Raw genomic sequence first — 27,983 nt, forward strand, 5'->3', positions numbered from 1 at the left:
AGCCACAAACATGAGTGTGGAAAGTTATGTGAGTGCATCAAAGGAACTTTGCACCCGCGTTACACATTATATTTTTCCTACAGTTACTATATAAGCATATAAATAATTAGTCTTTCAAACACTATACAACACATTTTTAGGTTAGGTTGAATCCAAGCATTGAAAAGAATTTAAAAAAGGCGGTGCCAGCTGATTGTAGTCATCAAATCTTAAGGATGTTGGTAAAATTATGGGTGCTGTCAACTTATTTTCAAGCGAACATACGTGCCTAACAAAACTACTCTGTTTTGTGTTGTTTGGTTGGAGTACTGGAGTGCGACAAAAGTAAAATGAGTGAGGCAAAAGTAAGTAAATGCGTCAATTACAGTAGTCACTTGGCATACTGTAAACAGTGCAAGGAAGCCCACTTTGTCAGGTAACTGTTGGAAAAGACTTACAATGTAAAATTAAAATATATTGCTTGTTGTTGTATTGTAAAAAAATATTAGATCAACAATTCGTTCGGTTTTATCAAAATACATTAATTAGAATTATTTTTTCAGGTCCAGATATTGTAGAGGAACAACCCCCTACAGCAGGCGTTGAAGAAGAGAAAAGTTTAAAACGTAAGTATATTTTGACATTATTTGAAAGTTTTATCATTTGAAACTAAAATACTATTATCAATAAACATTTGCTCTATACAAATTACAAAATATTATAAGACTCCTCAACCCCCCCCCCTTTTTTTGAATTTCTCAATTTACCTTTTCTAAGTATCCCTAGTGTCTATCCTTTGCGTTTGTTTTGATAAAATTTAGTAGCTTAGTAATTAAATACAAAATTTTGTCTTGTATTTGTTTCATAGTGACTTAACCTCACCATTTGGCTATTAAGAACTAACATAATACAGGATACAAACAGCTCCTGATATTCTTATTGCATTTATGAAACAATCCATCATTATTACTAGAGGTTAAAATACCTTAATCCGTCATGTGATCAAAGTCACTTTTGGACGGCAACCCGTTTCAACCCGACAAAGGCATAGTCGTAATAATTAAATATAAATATAATAATTTAAATTGTGATCAGGAGGCAAAACAACAAAAATAAGCCATCATAGTGCACAAGTGAAGAACTTAAAACTGTCATTATCATAGATAAAAAACATGTTCTTATCCCTTATATTATAATCACATCCTATCGCACTAAATACTTTAACAACCTTAAAAAATATAAGTGAAACTTCACATAGTAATGTGGTAACATACTGTTTTGTTTTGTCAGACTTTGCCGCAGTGCTGACGTCCAAGATGACACCGACACTGGAAGGAGCTCCAACGATTGCTGCAGACAGAACTGTCGACTACAAAGCCACTGGAAGATTCACCTTCCACAAACGCAACTTGTACTACTCCTTCTACACTTCCGTGAGACCTCGAGGAGTGCAGTTTGTGGATATGAGAGGGAACATCCTTGAGGAACAGGTACACCATGATATTAAAAAACGATGGGAGACAGTTTAGTAACTTTTGAGAAACAAACTCAATAATAGGCTTCTAGTAGAATTAGAGTAACCAATCTTGATCTTTGGGCTCGATAATAGGATTGTTGAACTAATGTAAATACTGGTATAGACAAATAATTGAATAAATATATAGACTGTCAATGAAGGTTCGGCGATGTGCTTCTAGGTGTGTAACTACATAGCACTCCTAGAGATGGATGCCGGAACATATGCTAACCGCAGCACTGCTGTCAGTCTATATCTATATAAATAAAATTAGAGTTTTGTCTGTACATTGCTTAGAATAATGAACTTTTTGGTTATTTTTACATTTCATAGGTCAGAGAAACCGAATCAAACCTTATCTCAATTTCTGTCTGTCTGTCTGTCTGTCTGTCTGTCTGTCTATCTGTCATTCTCTTGGTAACGCTAAAATACGCACTTTATTACAACTACTCCTCAATAACTATAGCACTGTCCCGCCTGAAACTTATTTTCCAAATACTATACATATATGAGATGGTTTTAGACGTATTTCATCGAATATGAGACAGTTAGATATTTAACAGTAAACCCTTGAAAATCAAGTTTTTGTCGATTTTTGACGTGGAATTTCTGGAAGCCCATGTTAACCTTATGAGAAATGAAATTATTGAATCTTAACAGCTGTTTCAATTAAACAAGTTGGTTCTGTTCTGTGATGTTCAATAGCATTAAAGTTACAAGGATTACCAACAGGGTGCAGCACTAGCACTATTATTTCTTTTACATTTATGACAACAGCTAATTTGCAACCTGGAGGCGAGTGAGCGTAGCGAACGAGCTAACCTGAAGGCAAGTGAGCGTAGCGAACGAGCTAACCTGAAGGAAAGTGAGCGCAGCGAACGAGCTCCAACATACAGGTGAGTGAGCGTAGCGAACGAACTTCAACCAGGACGTGATTGAGCCATGCAAACGAGATCAGATAGTAAAAATAAAAGTAAGCCTACCGTTATAGGATCGACCGGCAGACACAGAGGTAATTTAACCTTTTATTGATTGTCATACCGATCCGGAACAACAAAAAACAACATAAAATGAAGCTATGTATAATAGTTTGGCCAGCATATCTTAAAATATGCAAACCAACTGCTGTTCTTTATATAAGAAGGTTTCAACTGAATATTATAAGATCCCCGTGCGTAGAACGGGTACACAGCTAGTTTATTCTATTTGTCTATGATACTGGTCAATATTTTTGATACGTTGCAGTAATCCATCTCCAGGTCGAATTGTTCCAGGTTGATGGTTTGATGCGACTTATCGTAACATAATGTTAGCCAGTATTTTTGTCAGATCAGCAATGTGGCTAACAGGTGAGAAATAGTTTTTCGAAAACTTGGCTATTGGTTGGTTAAGGTCCTACCTAATATATAATGAGGATTTTATCAAATACCCAACTATCTAGACCCTATTCTGCTTCGCTTTGCTAGAACTATATCCGGCTCTTGTGTCTGTAGGTTCTCACGCCTCACAGTGCCTACCAGAATGACACAGACAAGGTATGTGGCGTTTGGCGGAGGATACCTCGAGAATACCGACGTCTCGTCCGGGAAGAGAGGCTGCAAGTCACATTGCTGTGGGAGAGAGCTGAACTAGCCATCACTGGACAGCTTTATAGGTAAATCTCTGAACATGCACTCGTCCTATAGCATTGCTCCTGTTCCTGTCAAGTGAAACACCAATTGGAATAAATTATGGGACACAATAATGAAGCTGTAATGGCATTAACTTTACAGTAATGGTGGATATGATAGTTTGGCAGTTACCTGAGCCACTTAGTGTTTACCACTTTGAACAGTTTTAGGGCACAATAATGTTGCTTCTATCTTTAGTAAATTGCAAGTCTAAATTTTACCTTTTTAAATTACAATTGAGTTAAATAGCCTTGGGTATATAAGCCAGGTATTGCTGGTCTTCAATGTTTCTACATCTTAAGACTATAGTCACAAATAGCTTGGTACATAAACCGGCCCACTAGTTCTAATTTTCTATATCATCTGTGGGCTAACTAATCTACAGGAGTTGTAAAATCGATTGAGTAAGGAAGGCATCACGATCAACATCACATTTTAAAAGGAGTAATTTTGAAACAATAATACTATAATTTGTCCTAAAAGGTATCGTACCCTGGCCACTGAGCTGTACAGTGCTCTACTGGAAGGTTCAAGCCCCAATGCAGCAGGAACAGCCATTGTCTCCGTGTCTACACAAGCTCCGTCCATCCACCTGACTCTTGTGTTCACGGGCGTGTTCGGGGCTGACGACACAGCAAACTCTCCCGTGACTGTGCGGCTGTACACCAACGGTGGCAAGGAGCGAGTGGTTCTTGAAGAGGTAACATAGCTTATTTGAATTTGAATATATCTGTGTGATAGTTATCTAATTAAATTAGTCAGTGTGTTTGTTTTCCAAAACACGATGTAAACATGGTAAATTTTATTTCAACTTTAAACAATAAACAATAAACAATAAACAATAAACAATAAACAATAAACAACCAACTTTTTTTCTAACTTAGATCTTTCTTCCTTAAAATACATACGGTATCAAGTTTCATAAAGATCAGTAAACAAATTTAAAGATGTTTATGTAAAAATCTAAATGGTAGATTTCTGGAAACATTTCTATTTCAATAATGATTTTCCATTTTTTTACACATTAAACCATTTCCTGGAGTTTGATGTTTACTTACAGGACTTTACTTAACTTTTAATACTTTTCAATGAAATGGTGCCCATAAAAAGTAGGTATTTTAAGCTTAGTATGAATGGAGATGAGTGGCGCGATCTTGTAGTCTTGTTAGTGACTAAGGCCGACATATTCCTTAAACACAGCTGTTAATTAATAGCCCATACAGCTAATGGCAACTAAGGGAACTACAGTTTATAGTGGAATCCAAACCACATTTTTGCCTTTGGTACACGAATTGGTCTAATTATCAGGATAGTACTGCGGATAGTCATAGTACTCACTATTGTCGGGACCACTTAAGTTTGCAGTTGGTGGCAGCCAATCACAAGACAAGGCTAGTGCAACATTGCCACATCGCCCGTTGACAACACTAATTAAAATATACTATGCAATATTTCAAATCAGCTGGTATTATTAGATTTGGCAACACCGCACGATTCTCATTGGTTTTTTAAAAATCATATGCTAAATAGGCTCCTCCCTCAACTGCAAACTTACGTCGACCCGACAATAGTGCGGATGTTAATCCACACCAGGGAGTATCATATCCACAGTGCATGCCTATAAATATCCACAATTCGTGACCTCCTCTAGTAGCTGGATTACAGGACGACACCACTGCCACAGTCTTAAGGGACACCCTGTAAGTTATTGTTATTAATTTGGTTGGACAATGATGTACAGTATTAAATTATAAATCAAATCTGGTATTCCTTTGTCACAGGTGGTTAGAGTTGAAAAACCATCGCCTGACATCAACGTCGTGGAAGTACGTTCTGCTGTAAGTAACCTCGATCTGAACCAGATGTCCAGACAACGGTTGAGTGTAACCATCTCTTCACGCTCAGGAGAATCAATATCTGGTGTCGTCCGCACTCGGGCCACTTGCGAACTGTTCCACGCACCACTGGCAGCGCCTCCTGAGAACGAAGACAAGTCCACCCAGACGACAGGCATGGCTTGGATGTACATCGACAAACTAGGAGCCTTGAGATACCACGTACGTCTGGACGGAGTGACACAGCCCGATGTCCTTGGATTAGGTATGTTTTATGCAGAATAGTTTACAATTACTTTGATAAATACTTCAAACTTAACTCAGTACTCTTTTGAAAATTTGGTCAGTTGCGTACCCTACGCAGGATGAATTTTCAGCAGGGAAAGGGAGTTGAGGTCACAGTACTTAATTTTTTTTTAATTTAGCTAAAACTGTCTTAACTAATTAGTTAAGATTTACGTTAAGTTAAGATTTACGGCTGTTTTTGTTTATCTTGCCTAAAAATTTAGTAGCCTAGTTTAGTTGTATCATAGATTAAACATACTGTATGTTTAATATATTGTTGTATTAAGAGCGAAGGAAGAAGGGATAGTAATAAACGGGCTTTCTGGTAACCATTTCTGCTTATCTTCTCTGTTGATGGTATTCGATACAGAGTGTTAAAGAGGTTAAACATGTTTTTAAGTAGGGTTAGGTGATTCTGCATATCACGCTAGCCGATCACGGGTTATTAACGTTTGGTTTTTATACTAAAGGTTCATTTTTAAGCCTGTTTTAGTTGTATTTTTTAAACCCTCTTATAAGTAGTTATGACTCGTCCTCAACTGGTAACCCTATGTATTCGCTATCAATATACTTGGCTTGCAAATTTATTTATCATAATACCTATATCCTCTTGCAAGATATAGCTTCCAGAAATGTTGTCTTATTTGTGCATTTGGACTAAATTCAGTTTTTGTACAACAGTGGTTGATCGCCGACTGGTTGAACTCGAAGATCTGACGCCTTCATTCCACAACGGATGGGCAAATGGAACGATCGACCAAATCAATACTCGCCACTTGGAACAGTTGTATAAGTATGTGTTTTTTTGTAAAAGTATGTTGTATAACTGAAGCTAGTTTAAGATTAGTTAGCTTTAATACTTTATGGCCTTTACCAGATATACTTGTCTTGTCTATACTTGTCATAGAGGCTATCAATACACATTACATGTTAAACTTACATGCTGTATTGCCTAAGGGTTTTATTTATAATTCATCTTTCAATGGCTGACATTTTGTTGCACTGCTTAGTTTGAAGTTCTGAAAGATACCGGTTGAAAAACATTGTCTTTTTATAGCATAAGTGTTGCACAAAGATTTTTGAGATAAATAAGTACAATACCTAGTTGTTTAACCCTTGCCTTGAATTGTTGAATAACCATTCACCCAATTCGTCGGACACAGCTGTTGCACAGTATTTAATCAACCTCTTATGATATTCCAACTTCAACCTTTCAATAAATACCATAAGGACCATTATTAAATTAGTGGGTTTGTCCCTCAGTGGTGAGCTGGCCATCAATGTTGCTACAACGACAACCCGAAGTCTGGCCAGAGGGCGACTCGCTCCTCGCCCCGTGGCCGATGCCCGAGACGCTCCTTCCCCCTCCCTGCTGGTGGCCACTGATAGTCTCCCCACTCCATCTAGTGGTCTTATCTGGGCTGCGGTTGACAATGAGTGTAACTTACACTATGAGGTAACTATGAAGTGAAACATAAACTTATAATGTATACAATAGTCTATTTTTTACATTTTGTGCCAAAACTTATTTCGTTGAAGATTTTGGGTTGAAAATTTATTTGTTACTACTTTATTCTACGACGATGTTTGAAAAAATCTATGTTTGAAAAAATCAACTAACACAATGCTACTAATATTTTAAAACTCAGCACATTTAAAAATAACCTTAAAAACAATATTTTTAGTTCACTAACAATTCAGAAAGTTGTTGATCAAATCTCAAGAGGTTATGCCATCATGGATCTCTTGGTTTTTAATAAAATAACTCGGGTTAAAGAGCCAGCTATGTACTTGTCGAGCCATCTCATTCATTCTAACATCATCCTTCACTCGTCTTCACTCATATTCGCCTTAAAATACACACCCTAGTGTGTCAATAAGGCCCGTACTACACTGTCCAATGTTTTATAAAAATGCATTTATAAAAGTTCTTTGACAAACATCTTTTAATCTTTGATAGGCCATCTATTATAAAATATGTTTAAAATATTATTTCTTTTATAAAATTTGACATGTTGGCATTGTCTTTTATAGAAGATAGACATCTTTTATAAAATACTAGTGCACCTCTTGCTCGAATTTGAGCAATTGCAAAGTATTACAAGTGTTTAATAGTTTGTTTAATATATTCGTTTAATATATACAAATAACAGTCATCATAATTTCCGATGACTTAAAAGAGTCAACTCAAAGATAATGTGATCAATCATTCCACTCCAGTTATCGAAACTGAAAACGAATGCTCTTTTGTGTATCATGCGTTTACTATGGAGCAGCTGTTTTAGTATGCAATTAATACAAATTATTTGTTTGTTTAAGTAAACAACATCATTTTTTTCATAAGAAATACATTGGGATGTTCATGGCCTGTAGGGCAACGCCCGAGGACTTGTATTACAGGAATTGGTGAAAGGGGGCCTCTACACAACTAATACTTAATTTTGACACATCGATTGTTTAAAAATCGGTCCATTATTAACGTAGGAGTAGTGTTTTGTAGAAATCGCCTCCAGGTATCTAACGTATATATAAGGATTTTACAGTGTAATGTGTCCTAAGCCAATCTTATACATTGCATTTCATACTGCCTGTAGAAATCTGTGTTTGGTAGCAATCCTACTTATTTTACCATAATTTCCTCCTTAGACAATCGGTAGATTCATAACTGTTTTTCTCCTAGGTTGTGCTGTCCGGGACTTGGTCGGAGGATCGCACCATGGGCCTCTACCTAGAAGACATCCCATTAGTTGCTCCCGGAGCTCCTGTCACCCGGAGACTTCTGGAGGAGTTTGCAGGAAACACAGTGGAGGGGTTTGTCCTGGGACTGACACCCACTGAGCTGACTCGTCTCGATACCGGAGTCGTCCACTTTGACATCAAGGACCTTCACACCACCAAGTCCCTACTGAAGGCACACTGGAGACAGGTTGGTGGTTTAATGAAGAACTTTTGCTGTTTATTAAAAGCTGTAAATTTTAGGAATAAGATGCCCAACATGAATGGTAGACTGCTTGGGTGGAAATGATGGGATATTTTAATATGTAAGTGATATTGATCTATTTTTAAAGCTCGCTGTAATGTATTTTGGCATATCTCTTGTGATATTTATTTATTTTCAAAAATATTGACAATGCCAATAATTTTCCCAGCTATGCTAAAACATTATTGTGACAGTATGAACTATTTTAATACATCGTGAGTGTTCAGAGAATCTATAATGTACGAATTGCCATTAGGTCTCCATTCCTCCGGCTTGTCTACCACATTACTCTGACAACAATGTTCCGCCAGTCAGCAACATAAACAGTGACGCCAACCTACCAGAGCAAACTAGCTGCTTCCACAGCGACAGTTTCCACGACGAGGGCGCCCAGTGGGTCAGCCGCTCCGAGCCTTGTACCATGTGTAACTGCCACCACGGTAGAGTGAAATGTGACCCTGTGGTCTGCCCAACGCTGCCGTGTACCAACCCCACACTACGGAATGGCCAGTGTTGTCCTACATGTGACAGTGAGTAGACATTCCCCTGATGTAATTGTTTTGTGACATTTTTTAGCTGAGTTAATTATTTTGCTCTAGTCATTCCATCTTTAATTACCCTCTTCCCTCTGGCCGACAATGACCTGTTGAATGAATTGACCACCTCATTACTTAAATTTACAAAAAATGTACATTTATAAATAGATTGTCAAGTTTTCTCAAAGCAAAGAGTTATAGATGGTCTTGGCAAAAGAATAGTGAAACTTAATCAGTAAGAAAAAGATCATCAAATTCATTCTACAGCTTAAAATGTGCTGCTAAGTGGCTTTGCTGTCTCAATTAATAATAAAGATAGTAAATGAAATGGTAATACAGATAACTGACACGGCTTATGTTTGTTTCTAGACTCAACGTTTGACTCAAGTAACATCTCGCAAGGGTGTTATCTTGCAGGACAGCTGCACGCCCCAGGTAGTTCCTGGCATCCCTACCTTCCACCCGCCGGCTTCGACACCTGCGCAGTGTGCCATTGCAATGTGAGTAGCAACTTAACAACGTTAGTGAGAAATGGCACAAAACATCAACATGAATTTAAATTAAAATCTTAATATCAATCACAAAGGCTGTGCCTAGGAAGTTCTCAATCCATCTGAATGATCTGCATTGTATAATAGAGATAGATGGATTGCTTAGTGGATATAGTGCTCACCTTTAGGAAGAAAGTTGACTGTATGATCCTAAAGATTTGTTTCAGTAATAATGTACCTTGTGCAACTCATTTAGCCGACAGAAAAACATTTGTTTAAAATCAGTAGTTTTCATTCATTTTAAGTTTCCAATAAATCTGTGTTATAAATCCATTAGTGATAAAATTATTTACTTACTAACGTAATAATCTACATCCCAAACAAATTAAGGTTAAAATTAAAAGCTTGTTTTATTGGCAACCAACAAAAAAGACCCTTCCTGAGCAAACTCCAGAGGATTTTCCATTCATACTAACTTTTTGTCCCCAGAGCTCATCACTGACAGTCAGGTGCATGAGAACAGTCTGTCCACCCCTAGACTGCGACGAGACAGTCGCGCTACGTCGCGTCGGCTGCTGTAAAACATGTCCTACGCCCTCCCCTGTCACAGTCCCACGTGACCCTGCGTACCTGGGAGACCAGCAGAGCTCCATCACCAGGTCCAAGGCAGATGTACTAGCAGCGGGTGGCTGCACCTACCCCGTGGGCCGACTGTTTGAGAACGGAGAAGAATGGCATCCAAGAGTTTTCTCCCACGGGGAAGTCAAATCCGTCAAGTGCCGTTGTAAAGTAAGTTTCAGAGTGATTGTATTCCTGCATATCTGACAGCTATCTTCTTTCTGCCTTTGCACATTTGGCTCGTGGGCAGTCCCTATTCTCAATATTGTTTGTTGTTACTAATGTGTTTTTACTAGCAACTAGAATCACGCACAGGCAAAAGCCTACGTGATAATTTTTATTTTTTATATTCTAATTCTGCTACTGTATCACTATGCAATAAAGATTGTTTTGATTTGATTAGAAGATATATTGTGAGAATACTATAACATCATTATTTATAAATTAAAATAAATACTATTCTTTGAAGGTTTTGTGGAACCACTGACTTTTGGATACTAAAGTAGACGTTCCATACTTTGTGATCAATATAGACCATCTGTATCTAATTGCTGCTCAGATAGAACATGTTAGCATTTGTAGATTGTGCTACTGTCTTGAATCTATTTGCTACATTAGTTTTTTTTATAAATTGACTTTGACAGTTATACAATACAAAACCTACTCCAAGACAACACACCAAAAGTTCACGACACAATTACTATAATATACTTACACCCTTTTTTCGGAGACTCCCTCTTACCCAGACAACACTCGGCAAAAGTATCTCTTTAACCGGACAATTTCCACATCAGTTTAACCGGACTGGATCGGTAGGAAGTAGGCAGTAATGAAACTAACTTCTTTCGTAGAAAAGGATTGGGAGCAGTGATCACGTATCTAAATACAACAATCTCCTAATTTTAAGTGAATAATTGGGTTGGTTATTGAGTGATTCAGGAGACCAGGGGTGCCCAGAGGGGGGGTACCGTGGCGCGTTTGCGCCACAGGAATTTTTGGGGGGGACTTTTTTAAAGGGATTTTGGGGGGGATATTTAATTTTTGCTAGCTGTCATGATGGCTGTATAGTTTTGTACAAGCAGTCCGAAAAAGTGTTTCTCACTAAAAGTAGCTCACTATCTACAACAACAACATTTTGCCGTTCGTAATTAAGATTGCTTCTAAGAATGGTAAAGCACCTTGTCAGACAATCCTTAACATGCCAGTGTCGAATTATACATGCTACATATGTTTTGTTGGTTCTTTAACTCCAGCATAGTCAGGATTTACAAAAGATCCCCTTCTGGAGGTGTCGTCAGAATACGTTACAAACATTTAACACAAAACACGAAATGATTACAGATAGGCCTATCACGCGTGTACATTGCCGTCGGCAAGACTGGAAGTAAACTGAATCGGGTTCAGGTTATGACGGAGACGGACCGACGTGGTCTCTGGATTGTCGTCTGCGTTGTTAACAGCTGATATTGGACTATTGTAGTGACTGAGAATTAAGAGTATTGAAAATATAATGGGATATAAAAATTTTGTGCTGTCCCAATTTTATGAATTCATATATTTCAAACTCCTCAAAGTATTTAATAAATTTCCTTTCGTGCAGTACTGTAGAATTTCGAGACCATCATTTATATCCAGCATATAAATTGGTTATTATTGTCAATAGTTTTGAATGGAAAACTCAATTATGAATCCCATTATATTTTCAACATACTTTCCTCCGTCACTACAATTAGCCCAATATCAGCTTTTGATAACTTAGACGACAATCCAGAGACCACGTCTTTCCGTCATAATCTGATTCAGTTTACTTCCAGTCCTGCCCGCGGCAATATACACGCGAGAATTGATAGGCCTATCTGTTATCGTTTCGTGTTTTGTGTACAAACGGATTGTCTGACAAGATGCGTTCCTACCATTTTAGTCATAAAAGGCAATCCTGGGGCTATAAAAATGAATTATAAGATTACTTCGTCACAAAAACCTTTTGTTCTAAAGGCATGGTATTTTGCCCGGCGATTTTTGTAGAAGGCAGCCTGCAGTGGCGAGCAACAATAGTCTGACTTATTTCGTGACTCTGCCTATAATTTTGAAACAATTAAGATATTTTTTGCCAGTATTATTAATACACTTAAAGCTGTTTGAACTCTTAAGCCCTCTAAACATTAATGCCACCTAATATATTGTACAGTTACAGTACTGTGTTGGAGTAGAGTAATTCACCGAGTATATTGTTGAACGTGTTGAAGACTTTGTTTATTGCAATGCTGAGCACATGTTGGCTGACAATACAAATTCGGAATTTTGTAAATTGAAAAACTTCTAATTCAACCATTAGTTAGATATGTATTGTTAAATGACGTTTCCTATTAAACATTTAATTTTGATTCTCAATCAGCAAGTTTGTTTTTTGTACCTCAAGTTTACTAAATACTTTAAATACTCGTTTTATGAGGTAAAGGGAAAATTGTCAGATAAATTGGTGGGGGGAGGGTAGGTTTAAATAGACGACAACATAAATTGGGGGACTACTCCTTTGGCTTGGGGGGGGGGGGATTGCGCCTCTGGGTTTAGGGGGGATGGGCACCTCTGCAGGAGACGTTGGTTTAGCCAGAAAACCTGGTAACCGGACTGGCCTCCAGAGCAGAGTAAGTCCGGAAAGAGGGAGTCCATTGTAGAAGAATATGAATATAGGTAGAATTGTTAGGAGATATAATGCTATGGAAGTATTTGTACCACGGCACTTCATAAGAAGTGATAAAAGCATTAAAAGCTCGGTAGTTCCATCTACCGAGTGCCACAACAAGTTTACAGTCCTCTCCAAAGAGAGTGATGAAACCTCAACAAACAAAAACAACAGCGTACCAGAACAATACGTGTCTGATGCACAAATTTTACATGAGAAAACGCCTGCATTCCAGTCTAATACTAGACCAAAGAAAAATAAGCCAGTTGTTTATAAACAACTAAAATGTAAATCTAAACTACTGATATTGGCTGATAGCCATGGTCGAGGTCTGAGCAATCTTGTGCAGTATAAAACTAACTTAAATGTGTCTGCAATGGTAAAACCGGGAGCACTATTAGCTGACGTTATAAAGGATGTTAAGGACCTTTCAAAAGATTTTAATAAAAATGACTTTATTCTGGTGATTGGTGGGACCAATGATGTGGAAACCCGAAGAATGGAGAGTCTGATGAGCGACTTTGATAATTTGCTGTTAGGTACCACAAACACAAACCTTGTTTTTGCCTCACTGCCTATGCGCCACGACAAACCGAGATTAGACAACAAAATCAGTGACATAAATGATAAGCTAATTGCAAAAATGAATTGCTCAAAGGGGAACAATAAACTGCTAGAACTTCATCTTTTGCCTCGTCACCTATACACGAACCATGGTCTACACTTCAACAAGAAGGGCAAAAGGAAGATTGCTGAAGAAATTCTAAAATCACTCCAGGACTGCTGCTTCAATCCATCCACAGTCAACAAACAGAAGATGAGACTACCCTCTGACGATGACCCTGTCATTGTTGTCGAAGCAGACATGAATGCCGCAATACACAAGCTAGGAGATGAAGAAGAGGTAGCTTTTGTTCACTGTATCTCTGCTGACGTTGACAGTGACAGGCACATGAGTGCAGGTGTAGCGACAGCATTTAAAAAACATTTCAAGAAACCCTTAACAACAGATTTTGTACACTCACACCTAACTTATCAAAAAATTAACAAAGTTTCAGTATATGGATTAGTAACCAAACCTAAATATTACAGTAAACCAGACATCAGGGATTATGACAAAGCTTTTGATTCTCTGGAACAGGACGTAAGACAGAAAGGCCAAAAGTTAATAGTTTGTTCACCAGCGGGCTGTGTCAGGGATAATGTTCCTGTCGAGCACATGGTAACCAGAATATGCCAGCTGCAACAAAGGACAAATGCCAAAGTGATCATAGTAGTGAATGATGAGAACTCTTCCAGAACTCTCCGAAGTGGGCTTTCTTACAATGATTTTGTAAATAAAATAAAACTTAACATCTTTAATGCCATGAACAAAACCGATGAGTCAGGAAGTGGTGCTTCAGCAGACATCACGGTCAACACAACTGAAGGTGTGACAACAACCTCTACTGACAAAATGTCTTTTGATAAAAGTAGTACCTGTAGTGTAGATACTAATGTAAATAGTAGTGATCTTCAAAAAAACTTAACGTCAGCAACCCAAGTGTATGTAACTTAGCTTTAGATAAACGTGTAAATAAGCCAAAACAATTAAAAAATGTAAAGTTTAATGTAAAATATAAAAAAAATATTCTAAAAAAATGTTTGTTAACTCACTTAAATATTCAGGGATCAAGTTTAAGTAAATTTGTTGTCTTGAAAGTTACTTTAGATCATTTAAAACTTGAACCAGAAATTGTTTGTTTGTCAGAACATTGGATGGATACAAATGATGTTCATTTGCCTAACTGTTTTTCCTCCTATAAGCTAGCCTCAGTTTACCACAGAAATGTAAAAAGTAGGGGAGGGGTATGTATTTTTGCAAAAAATAATATCACTTTTAAAGAAAGGAAAGATATTGATTCTATGGCAATTGAAGAAGCTTTTGAATGCACTGCTATTGAAACAATGAGTAATGAAAAGTCAACCAAAACAATATACATTGTAATTTACAGGACTCCGAATGACCAAAACCTAAAGATTTTTTTCTCAAGCTTTGAAAAACTATTACAGCACCTTGAGGCAGAACAACATTTGTGTCCAATATACATAAGTGGGGATTTTAATATAGACATGCAAATTGATGATGAAAAATGTGTTAGGTTTAAAACTTTGTTTCAGTCTTTTGGGTACAATGCCATGATCAAGGAGTATACTCGAATAACACCAACTACAGCCACTTGTATTGATAATGTAATTTCAAATGTAAATAGTATTGATAAGGTTTGTGAAGTAGTGGACTTTGGGATATCTGACCACTTAGGTCAGGTAATTTGTCAAAGAAATGAAATAAGGCCTAACCAATGTAAAAAATACTTGTCGAAGCGGGTCATAAGGAAGGAAAACGTTCTTGGTATGTTAAACGGTCTGATTGAAGAGAACTGGACTAATTGCATGTCAAACCTTAGTTCTAATGGTAGTTTCAATAATTTCTTTGGAATATTCTATGATTCTTTTTTGAATAATTGCCCAATTAAACAGAAATCTCTGTCAACAAATGGGAGAAATAATCAATGGGTAACAAAAGGTATTAGAATATCCAGTAAAAGAAAATGGGAGCTTTATAAAATTTCTAGAAATAATACAAATCCTGTTTTCTTAGAATACTTTAAAAATTACAAGAAGGTTTTTAAGAAAGTAATTTGGGCAGCCAAAATGAGGTACAACTTAAATTTGTTAGAGAATAGTGATAATGTAGGTAAAACAACATGGAGCATTGTAAAGAGAGAAATCGGTACAAATTGTAAAACAGAACCTTGTCTAGGAATCAAAATTAATGGGGAGGTTATTGACGACCCTATAAAAGTAGCTGATTGCATGAACCATCACTTCATTGGTGTAGCAAATAAGTTTCAGTCCCAGGTTTCGGTGGCAGATTCAATAGCCAAAGCAAAAATGGCAACTCTAAATGTCCCACATGCATTTGAATTTAAGATTGTCTCTGAATCCGATGTTATCTCCTGCATCAATCGATTAAAGAATAAAAGTTCAACTGGCTGGGATGAAATTCCTACAAATGTAATAAAATCATTGGCTTCTTCAATTATAAAACCACTCACTCATTCTATCAACATTTCACTGCTGACAGGAGTCTTCCCCGACAAATTGAAGTATGCTAAAATTATACCTATATTTAAAAAGGGGGACTCGGAAGAAATTTCAAACTACCGACCAGTGGCTCTCTTACCTGTGTTTTCAAAAATATTTGAAGAGGTTGTTCTCTCACAAATTGTTCCATTTCTTGAATCAAACAATTTATTGAACAAGAATCAATTTGGTTTTCGGAGGGAGAGAAGCACGTCTGATGCAATAGTCGATCTAGTTTCTGAGGCAGTGGAGGCCTTGGACGGATCACAGAGAACCTTTGGTGTTTTCTGTGATTTGTCTAAGGCCTTTGATTGTGTCAGGCATGACATTCTCTTGGAGAAATTGAGATTGTATGGGATATCTGGATCATCTTTTTCATGGTTTTCTAGTTACATCACTAACAGATATCAGCAGGTTGTCATCAAAGATAAATCCGGTGTCAAACATTTTTCTGAATGGAGCTCAGTAACCCATGGTGTTCCGCAGGGATCTAAATTGGGGCCTCTTCTGTTCATCCTCTACATCAATGACTTGTCTTTTTCAATTTCTTCCAAAATTATTCAATTCGCTGATGACACAACAATGCTAGTAAGAGCACCTTCTATTTTTTCTGCAACTAACATTGCATCCCGAGATTTAGATTCCATGATAACTTGGTTTGCACAAAACGGACTACATCTAAACTGTTCCAAAACTCATCTTCTTCATTTCCATAATCCACAACTGAAGGCAGGTGAGATAACAATCAAACTAAAATCAGGTGATTCCATAAAATCTTCTGCAAATACTAAATTCCTGTGTGTAAACATAAATGAAAATCTAAAATGGTCTGATCATCAAATACAAATTAGCTTGTCTCTAGCAAAAGCACTGTTTGGTCTAAGGGTGGTTTATAAGTCTTCGGGTTTGCATGCAGCTCTTGCTGTGTATCATTCTTATTTTATGTCTAGGTCTTCCTATGGTATTATCTCATGGGGCAGCTCCCCCATTACCAAGAATATTTTTATCTTACAAAAAATTGCCGTTAGAATTTTAGCTGATACCAGACCACGTTCCTCTTGCCGCCCCCTTTTTATTCAGATGAAACTCTTGACAATTTATGCAGTTTATATTTTTCAACTGTGCATCTTTGTAAAAAGAAATTATAAGGAATTTATGTTGAAAAATTACACTCATCAATATAACACCCGACACAGGAATGATCTTCAATATCCTGTGCATAGAACAGCTCTGTATGAAGGATCGCCATGGTACATGGGTAGGAAAATTTACAATAACCTCCCAGATCAAATTAAAACTGAAGAAAATATGTCATCCTTTAAAAGAAAACTAAAATCTTATCTCATTCTCTTGTGTCCTTATTCCCTAGATGATTTTATAAAAACTTAGCTTTAGGTTTTATGGATTGATAAAAACAAAGAATTTAGCATAAGGTATTATTAGATTGTAAAGTGGTATTGACATGTCATATGTTTATATGTGAAAATCACAATCTTGTAAACTTATGTGACGAATAAACATTTCATTTCATTTATTCATCATTCTGAAGAATCCCCCTTGAAGGAGCAAAACATAAATCATTGTGTTTTGAACTATCAATGTGTACTATCAATGGCCTGGAACTATTTTCTTGGGTAATTTAGTTTTGTAAAAGTACCTTATTCCTTAATTTATTTTATTCCTAAGACATAAATTATTGTCATTCTTTATGACAATAACATTCATTACGTTCAACATTGGTTGAACATATTTTTGTACATTTCTCAAGTGCACAATTTCTGTTTCCATACATATCCAGTAGTATTTAATCATTTTTGTACTTGCAGGACGGTGTGGTAAAATGTGAGCGACGGAGACATCATTGAACCTACGATCTGATCGTCACTGTTTCTCGCTTGCCATCGCTCCGTGTGATGTTACCTACGCTCGGCTCCGACCCGACGGTCCCTTTGAACTTATGTATTCGAACAATGGCTGCTACAGCTTATCTATAGATATGTAATAACACCTAGCAATAAATTATTGTAATTATAGAAATATGACGTATAAGACTGATGTTATTAACTATGTAAGTTATTCGTACTCTATGTCTACTTAGTGCTAATTGTGTCAATTTGCCATGGTCTGTCATTATTTTTGTCTAAATGTTCTAATAGATTAAGATTATCGATAAGAAAACAATAATTAAAATTTCTTTTGTATTTGTGTACAGTAAATCCGCCCTTGAAATTTTAAATTAACTTTTTAGCTAATTTTAACCACCATTATTCAGAATTGGAATGATTATGAATTTTTACAAACTAGCTTTTTGTTTAGCCTACAAATATTGCTTTTACAAATAATTTACCGATTATTATGTTTTCAGAAATAAAGCTACAGTATTTATTTTACTTCCGCCCCAGGTATGTACACAGATACAGCAAAGAAAAGTTCCTAGCGCACATGAATTTTATGAAAGTGGAGTCCAAAATTTACCGTAATCATTCCCCTCCACTGCGACTTTTATGAGTATTTTTTCACCTTAAGCAACCAATAAATTTATTTTTCTGAACCCTTACTGTACATAAACGGTATTTTTTCGCATTAACAAGTCCTGTATTTATTAAGATTGTATGTATGTCTTGTGCTATAATGTAAATAATTATGTTGAGTATTCGTCGTCTTGTGAGTAGAGCTAACTCGAGGAATATATTATGTTTAGTTACCAGATTTTGTTAAGGAAAAGGACTTATCAAATAAATTATGAAGTGTGCCTTTTAATGGAGATTGCCAAATTAATAAAGTTTCATATCATAGACATATCAAAGTACTTTCTATAATAGTAGTTTGCATCACTAGAACCAAAAGTGGCTCTTTTTAGTACGCAATCGTGTTTTACAAGTGAGGCGCAGCCAAGCTTGGAAATACGATTAAATACCAAAAAGACACTTTCGCTCTGTATGATGAACAACTAACATCATACTCTGGAAATAACCTTCTAATCGTAAAATCATCTAATCGTCTGAACCACATAATTTGAGGATAGACAAAGCCGTCATCAATGTTTACATTTCTGTTGTTTGTAAACATAACTTAAAGTATCTTTTGATTAGCAGCGTTTCCAAAATGTACTAATACAATTTTAAGGTTAGAAAACCGAAAAATTTACCATAGATATTTTTGATTTGTTTCCTAATTTAAGTTACCCGAAAACGATGATTTTGCGGACAATTTAGAGAACTAAAAACAGCTGTTTTCCTTTGAATATATGACAAGTAAATTATTATTATCTGGTAGTATGTAACGTCATAGATAAAACATACCTACTCCCGTTTACATTGTTAAATTATTACAATGTTCCAGTGAAATCAACTTTGAAAATTTAAAAAGGCTAAATTTTGAAACTAACTTATGTCATATTTTGACTTTTCTGTTAAAATGATGCCATGTGTATGATTATAGTTGTAAAGAATTAAAAAAAAAACTCCAATCACAATTAACAGTAAGTTTCTTTTCATGGTTTTAGTGATATGCTGAGTTTTGAGCATTTTAAAACACCCAAATTATCCTCATTTACCCTCATTGTTGTTGAGTTAATCCTCATTGTACTCTCACTGAATACTTTTTTTAAATTTATTGCAAGAACTTTTAAGCAAAAGAAGAAAATCGTTTGGTAAACTATCAATATTTTAGACAATAGTAGATTTTTTATGAATACCTACCTAGTATTTCAGCACTCTACTGAACAAATGGCATGATTCAATTAGGTTTTAAAGGTTTTGAGATTTTAATGAAAGGTGTGTATTCATACAAATACAAATTGTAAACTATGTGTGAATACTACTTGATGGGTAATTCCTTGTCCAGTATTAATGACTGTAAGATTTGTGAGATGTGTTCTTTTTGTAATGAACTTTGTTAAAAATAAACAGTAACAAAAATAATTTGGGAATTTGTTTTATACTCTTTTGTAGTTTTTCCATTTTAGCAAATCATGATGGTCCTCTTCTATGTTTTTATTTGTCTAAAATAACTTTTTTTTTATTTAATTAGACTAACTAAACTACTGTATTTTGTACTTGTATAGAAAAGATGGTTATTTCCTCAAGGACATTTCCCCCCTGCATTTTAATTATTTCTATGGATCCCTTTTAAAGATCCAGTGTTGCCAAAAAAACTTTCTTAATAAAGGTTTAAATATGAATTGTAATCTAATAGCAGATCCTTCAGTTGAATGTTTAACCACAGTCATAGGCTGTAAACAAGAGGCTGACAAAACAGTTTATGTAAATGGATTTTAAATAGTCTACTTTTATGATGATTGCAGCCTGATTGAGGTAGGTAAATCACTCTTCAGTTTTTATGGTATAGATCAAGATATGAAAAGTAATAAAGGATAGTGGATTATTATTTTTGACTTGGAATTTAGTTTTGAACACTATTAAAATGTGTAAACCAAATAGGTCCCCTTATTTCAATTTATTCCTTTTAACATTACAATGTTTTTATTAGATTCCCACCAGTGGAGTATACAGGGAGGGGGGCTACCAAGGCAACACTTGCCTTGGTAGCCCCCCTCCCCCCCAAATTATTTTTATATCAGGGATGTGTTGTTTATTGATACCAATTCTCCAAACCACCGATACTTGGACATTGGTAAATTATCGGTGTTGAGAATCGGTTGTCAAAAGTAGATTTCGAAACCGATACCAAATACTTTTGCGACAATCGTAAAATTACCGCAATCGCGCAAGATTACGATGTTGTCTGCACTGCCGCAGGAGGTGATCAGAATACTGCCGAGAGCGAGGAAGACTATGATGATGTTTCCGTTCCGGGGGAGATATTATTTTGCCATTTCCGTGGAAGACAATGACAATGTCTTCATGGACACGGGAAAAGAGGCCTATCAACATTTTTTCGTGATTGGGGGAGACGATTATGATGCCTACATGATCGCGAGAAATTATCAGAATTTTGCTGCAATCGTGGAAGACTAGGATAATTTCCACATGACCGTGGGGGGCTGTAGATATTCTTCATTTTTCCATGTTCGCGGGAGGCTTCGATAACATTTTCGAGACCTCCGGAGATGATGATGGTTAATGTCTGCACAGCTGCAGTAAATGATAGGAATTTTGCGGTGATCACGAAAGACGTAACGATAATGTCCACGTGACCGCGGGAGTTGATCAGAAATTTGCCGTGATCGCGGAAGACTATGATGATGTTTCCGTTCTGAGAGGGATATATTCATTCATTATTTTGCCCTGACCGTGGGAGACATTGACGATGTCTTCATGGACGTGTAAAATGATCAAATGTTTTTGTGATTGGGGGAGATGATTATGATGTCCACACCGAGACGACCAGTGATAGTGATGTCCACATGGCTGTGGGAGATGAACAGACGAATTTTGCCACAATTAGCGGATGATTACGATAATTTCCACATGACCATAGGGGTTAGAGATATTCGTGATTTTCCACGATCTTGGGAGACATCGATAACGTTTTTGTGACCCACTGGAAATGATGATGGTAATTCCATTACTGAGGAAGATATTCAGGATTTTGCAGTGATCCCAGAATACGACAAAGCACCACTGCGGAAGATGATATTGCTCAGATGATTTCTGAACAGTTAAAGGTAACTTTAGTACATTTATTCTCTGCATTAGAGCCTTTAGAGGTGTTTTAAACCTCATTTTAGAACCTTAGAATGCCAAAATTTCCTGGAGGTTTGCCCCCCCCCCCTCATCCCCGAAACGATATCCTGGCTATGCCACTGATTTCCACAAAAACTAGAAGAGCTAAACCTATTCCACCTCCGACTGGATTAAATTATGATATAAAAATTAGCCTAATACCTGAACAGAATAAGGCTTCACTAAAGAATTACCAACATACATCTTAAGACAAGAGTTAAGCATTTACAAACAGTCAATAAATAAACAAAATAAATAACATGTGATTAAAAATGTATAACGAAGATTGATAAAAAAATTATGATTAAACTACGATCACGGGAGATATCGACAAAGTCTATCTACGACCTTAAAGATGTTCACGATTTCTCCCAACAACGTAGTAAGGTAACAGGTAACAGTAACGTTCACGATTTCGCCGCAGAAGACGATCCGTCATGATCTCCGCATTAATGCCAGATGTTCACTTTTCGCCACGAACTGAACTACAGTATACAGTACAAAAACTTAGGCCTACTACCGTACTTCGCTGTGAACGTGAACGATCGCGAAAGATTACCTCGATTTCGTTTGCTACCGCGCGAACCGCGGCAGACGAAGCAGATGATGACAGTTAATCCAAACGCAAGACGTACCGGTATACACAATATTTCGTCGTAATTGCAGGAGAGTACTACTCTCCTGATGATGAACTAGTTGTCCGCGATCGCGAGCCGCGAGTGTCGATGATTATTTCAACGCAATCCCAAAAGACGCTCACGATTTCATCGCGACCGGAGGACATTTCGTTCATTTTCAATTTCTTTTCTTATTCAAGAGTTTCTAGATCATTGGACCGTCGTAAACAAAAACAAAGGATCAAGTTAGTTTGATTTGGAACAAAACCACGCACTCGTATAGTATTAAATCCCCTAAGGGCTCTAGCCGTAACAAACAGAAGTGGACTTCTCACCCCATTGTAAATTTTGAAGCTCATTCGTTTTTCGTGTCTAGTCCATGTACGTCGACGCAATGATTGCTAGTGTGGACGAAATTTTGTTTATATTATTTTAGCGTTATTTTCATGATTTGTGCTTTACTGTTTGGTTTTGGCTCGGAGACCAGTTATTTGCTTTTGAGTAGATAGTTTTATTTGGTTAAACGAGGTTTTAATTTTCAAATAACGAAAAACAAATTGTAAACAAAACACAACCTCTACAGTGCAACGTACAGAACCAATAAAATAAAATAAAATTCCAATAAAATTGGCATTAGCTGTTCCGATAGTAGGTATTTTAAGCCAAGTATGAATTGAATGGAGATGAGTGTAGGATGAGTGGCACGATCTTTTAGTCTTGTTAGTGACTAAGGCCAACTTATTCCTTAGACACAGCTGTTAATTAATCACCCATACATCTAATCACTAGATGAAACCATAGATAAAACATACTCCCTTAGTAGATTTCTCATCCTTATGGAACAGCTGAAGACAATTTTATTGTTAGTTCATGTACGGTTTATGTAGAGGTCGTGTTTTGTTTACAATTTGTTTCCCGTTATTACAGCCATTTAAAACCTCGTTTAACCAAATAATACGATCTAATCATAAACAATAACTTGTCCCCTAGTTATATAACCAAACAGTAAAGCACAAATCAAGAAATTAACCCTAAAATAATGGAAACAAAGTTTCATCGACACTAGCGCCTTTGTGTCACGTACATGAACTAGACACGAAAAACGTGCTTCAAAATTTACAATGGGATGAGAAGTCTACTTGTGTTGGTTAGTCTATGATGAAACGTCTAAAAACACTCAGTCAAGTTGTTTCCATCTATCGTAATCAGAATTCAGAATTGGTACGTTAATGTAAACAAACATCAACTAATTTTAATAATTAATTGATTGCCGACTTTAATATTAGCTGAAACAGTTTCAATGACATCGAGCTGTAGTTTTATATTAATGACTTATATTTGCTGAAAACTCACTTTTAAAAATATAAAAATAAATTAGATGAATTACATAAGTTACCATTTGTCCAATCAATATAATTAATTGGTTACATGATCATACGTATGTGATCATTATTATGATAGATTTTGTTTAACTTTTTTGTTTTCCAGCCTGGAAATTGTTCTTGTCATATTTTTGTTGTTGTTCAGCTGACTGTTGATGTTTCAGATTCGCGGTCGCAATGGGGGGAGGACTCGTAGTAGGACGATGATGTCATTAATTAGTTCAAATTTGTTCCACGGGCAGCACTCTAGTCAGGCTCAGGCAGCCGACACCGTTATGACGATGACGTCATCACCCTTACCTTACTTTTGTTTACATCGGTGCAGCAGTCCAGCAGAAGACAATAGTATTGTTTATTTATTTTTATTGTAAGATTACAGTTACCACTGACACTAACTTATTATTTGCTACTTATTAATTAGTTATAACGTCATAACTTAGTTCATAGTTTGATTTAGTATGAATTAATTAATTTATTACTTAGGGTATCAGAACTTCATTCATACTACCTCCGCAACACACATACACATAAGTTAACGTAGACTTGCCACAACATCGAATGCAGAAATTCAAAAACAGGCCTACTATTCTGGCTCTTCTTCAATTTATTACCACCACAACTCAAACAAAACCATAAAAAAAACCTTTCACCTTCAATAGCAAACTGAAGCAATTCTAATTACTAACAGATAGGCCATACTAGGCTACACAGTCCCCGACTTCATTGAAGAGCACACCTGAGACATGAATAGAATAATCGGCGTGAAACTTTAGGCCTACAAACCCATTTTTACCCTGGTCCCAGGAAGAAAATGGGACGATTCCCTGATCCCTGGATTGTGGAGAAGACACCGGATGGTAAACGGTATTTAGAACTTTCAGCCTCCGTCATCTTGTAAGTTAAATCTAGTTTTAATTAATAAATAAATAGGAGTAGGCTAAGATCAAGATCGAGAACCGCTTGTTGCCTGTCGGGTTAGTCGTTCGTTTTATTTTTCTCTCTCAGCACCAATGTATTAAATCATCTTAAGTGATTGGCAGGAACAGGTTTAAGTTAGGCTAGATATAAGTTTATCCCCTTTTGCTTTTGTTTCGGCCTGACCGTACTTTAAGAGGACGAAGTGAATTCATTCTTCTTCATCCTATAGCTCGGCCGCTTAGAAAACGACCTGCGCGCTAATGCTAAACCAATGCTGGAGGAGGTCGTTTTCTAAGCGGCCGAGCTATAGGCCTAAGTATACACCGTAATTGTACGTATGGTAACTTAAACGCTCTAAAGAAAATTTCCATTAGGACATTTAACAAAATGCATTGACAAATTCATAAATTGGCTACGGTATAGGCCTGGATGATTTAAAAAATTTTTATTACCAAATTCAAACTTGTTCATCAATTTTTATGACAGATGGTTTAAAATGGTCTTCAGTGCCGTAACTTATTTTTTAAAAGTTTTTAGCAAATTTCCCTATAAACCTAGGGAAGTAAGTTAGCTATTAATGTAGGTGGCACAGACCTAGGCCCAGGACCGAATCAGCCTACTTTTTCATTTTGATGCCCCCATTTGTTTAAATTTTTATATACCGGTATGTATACTAGCAGTTACCTGGTGCGCATTGCTGCGCTAACAACTATTATTTTTAATCGTAATTTGTTTCTTCACGATAAATCATAAAAATTTAGGCTATAGGCCTAGCTAAAAAAATAATAGAATAGGCCTACTTATTTTACTTAGCCTACTTAATAGCCTATGGATAAACAATGTTTTTTGTTTTTTCACTGGGCGTATAAGTTAAATATATTTTATGAGTACCTAACACCATGTGAGTGGTGTTAATACCATGCAACAGACAGCTCCATATGTGAAAAGCATGCATTTTAAAATTTAAACTGCTAGTCAGCGATTGCCCTGGTGCCTTATAATGGTGATTGCAAAAGCAAGATGCAAAGGAAATTGTAGTCGCTTGAATTCGAAGGGTAGGCTAATTCGGATTCATCGGTAGGTATTCTTGGGATTAGGCCTATACGACTATTTCTTCTTTAAATTTATCACTGTCCACTAATGATTGTTGCTTCGATCAAGTTTGGTGTAATTTTTTAATCGTCAGTCTGGTTCCGTTGCAAACCTTGGGTGGTTTTAAGTTTGACAGTAATGTGGTGACTTAATGACAAATTCTGAGGCATTTGAATACCTCAATATTATTTGCTACTTATGTATAGTTCATAGTTTGACAAAATTCTATTAATGGAGAGACCGTTGGAATAAATGAATAAATAAATAAATACCTGAGATAGCATGCACAGTTATTATTCAATTAATAATTTATGTTAGGTTGTGTGGGTATATAACAAAAGATAAAAATATTAAGACATTGCCATCCGTTATTGTTACTTTGATAAAGGTTTTTACATTTTATCTATATATATAAAAGGCAAAGCCCTCACTGACTGACTGACTGACTGACTGACTCACTCACTCATCACTAATTCTCCCACTTCCCAATTACCTAGGAGGCTGAAATTTGGTACACTGATTCTTTGGGCATTAAATAGGAAAACTAAGCTGTTTTTATTCTGATCGGACTCTCGGGCTCCGCCCCAGTGGCTCTGGAGTTTCCCATGTTAACCTTATGATTTTTCATATTTAAAAGGAATTAATGAATCTTAACAGCTGTTTCAATTAAATAAGTTGGTTCTGTTCTATGATGTTCAATAGCATTAAAGTTACAAGGATTACCAACAGGGTGCAGCACTATTATTTTTTTAATTTATGACGCAGCTAATGTGCAACCAAAAGCTGAGTGAGCGTAGCGAACGAACTTCAACCTGGAGGTGAGTTAGCGTAGCGAACGAGCTAACCTGAAGGCGAGTGAGCGCAGCGAACGAACTTCAAACAGGACGTGATTGTTGAGCCAGGAGAACGAGCTCATCTTGAAAATTAAGAAGTTTAACGGGGCAAAGCCCGCGGGTACAGCTAGTGTTTACATATAGTGGAGAATGTTGTTTTAAATGTTGTTGAGTACACAAGTGTACTGCGATTGGGATTTAATATATTTGGACTCATCCAAAAGTAAAATAGTTTTCTGTGCTGCATTCTGTGGAAACAGAGTGACACTATTTCAAATCATAACTTAATACAACATTTTGTGACTATTCAAACCTATAAAAGAGTTGGTGAAAGTAAACATTATGCTTTTAAATTATATTTATTTGTAAACATTGTAGTTGCTGAGATTGGACCCCTTAAACTCTCTGGAGCGGAGCCCTTTCAACGGATCTGAAGCAAACTTCACACAAACCATCGTTGAATAATGTCTGAAAGTTCCTGTCGAGCGGTCTTGGAGTCCATAGGGTATATGTATGTATACATACATACTTCCTGTAACTTATATTAGTTAGGCCTGTATCCGTGAGCGTGATAACTTGAGTACCAAATTTTTTAGGCCTTAATATTAACAAACTTTGAGTATTAGGGTAACAATTTATTTACTTTATTAAATGTAACACAATAATAGTAACAAGATTATTTCGGGCCCGGTAATATCAATTGATTTCGCTAGATTTTTATAAATACCCAAAATACCCGGGTAGGCTATTTTATGAATTTTTTTACTTCAATAGGGTCTCAATGAATCCATAGCAATTTTGCCATTAAAATAATAAATTTGACCTTGTGTCAAAGTTTAAATGATACGAGAGGTCGTCCAGTGGTCGAAACTCGACCAAAAATATGTAATGTACTCACTTAACTATTTTCACCCCACACTGTAAATAAAACATGTGATTGGAGTTTCCTCCATTTGTTTTGATTTTCTGTTTATATTTCGTTGTTATTTCGTAACCAGCATAGCAACGCATAAGATCCATGTTAATTTTTTACAACTTTTAAACTTATTTTTTGTGCTTATCTTTGAGCCTATTTAAATTTATAAAGGGATTCTGCACACCTACAGGAAAATAGCTTTCCAACGGTATGCGTAGATTTTCCCTACGATGCACACGAGCTGAGAAAAAAGGTTTTAAAGAAACATGCTTGCCTATTAATATATAGATAGATGCTCTGTAATCTTGTACTATGTGTGTAAAATATGTTATGGTATTACAATATTACTTGATTCATGATGTTTATTGTTACACCAGGGTATTGCTGGAGCTGCCGTCTTTTTACTGTCTTGTAATGCGGAGCCGATTCTAACAGTAGTAAAATTGTTAAAACTTTGTATTGTATTTACTGAAATAAAGACAGTGCTTCATACAAACTTTCTTGTTATAATTTCCTCTTAATATTTTTTTCCTATCCAATTCCATCTAAACTGTTTGGATGAAATCGGACAGAACTAAAATAGTCCTGAATTTTCCCTTTAAAAAATCTATTTGTATAAGGCATAGTATTACACCGCCAAAAGATTATTTGTTAGTAAGTTTACCTTGGAATTGTGAGCTACTATGATCTTCACATTTTACCCTTACCTTCATCGTTGCCCAGCCATAGCTGGATAGATTGCGTTATAAAAAATTAAAACTTTGACTATATACAAGGCGGTGGATCATGATTTCCAAACTGAGTCAGAGGTTTCAAAAA

At 36.3% G+C, this 27,983-nt stretch overlaps 1 protein-coding gene and 1 long non-coding RNA gene across 2 annotated transcripts in view; both read left to right on the plus strand.

Annotated features, from left to right (window-relative positions):
• The window catches only part of LOC129002488 (dorsal-ventral patterning protein Sog-like), a 48,505-nt gene extending 28,877 nt beyond the window's left edge, over positions 1-19,628 (plus strand). The window contains exons 4-15 of the mRNA XM_054430332.1: positions 543-605; positions 1,270-1,469; positions 2,989-3,149; positions 3,649-3,865; positions 4,947-5,265; positions 5,967-6,078; positions 6,549-6,741; positions 7,966-8,211; positions 8,522-8,795; positions 9,171-9,301; positions 9,782-10,081; positions 17,546-19,628. Of these exons, the coding sequence (XP_054286307.1) occupies positions 543-605; positions 1,270-1,469; positions 2,989-3,149; positions 3,649-3,865; positions 4,947-5,265; positions 5,967-6,078; positions 6,549-6,741; positions 7,966-8,211; positions 8,522-8,795; positions 9,171-9,301; positions 9,782-10,081; positions 17,546-17,584 (2,255 nt within the window). The 3' untranslated portion in view covers positions 17,585-19,628. The remainder of the gene's footprint in view (positions 1-542; positions 606-1,269; positions 1,470-2,988; positions 3,150-3,648; positions 3,866-4,946; positions 5,266-5,966; positions 6,079-6,548; positions 6,742-7,965; positions 8,212-8,521; positions 8,796-9,170; positions 9,302-9,781; positions 10,082-17,545) is intronic.
• A 4,150-nt stretch (positions 19,629-23,778) lies between these two features.
• Positions 23,779-27,660, plus strand: LOC129004026 (uncharacterized). Its single transcript, XR_008491669.1, has 3 exons — positions 23,779-24,269; positions 26,627-26,759; positions 27,542-27,660. It is a non-coding gene; the product is annotated as an uncharacterized LOC129004026 (long non-coding RNA).
• Positions 27,661-27,983: the final 323 nt, after the last annotated feature.

This window comes from Macrosteles quadrilineatus, unplaced genomic scaffold, assembly GCF_028750875.1.
Source record: "Macrosteles quadrilineatus isolate MER2022 unplaced genomic scaffold, UCM_ALF_1.0 Scaffold_9__3_contigs__length_116548681, whole genome shotgun sequence".
NCBI classification, from domain to species: domain Eukaryota; kingdom Metazoa; phylum Arthropoda; class Insecta; order Hemiptera; family Cicadellidae; genus Macrosteles; species Macrosteles quadrilineatus.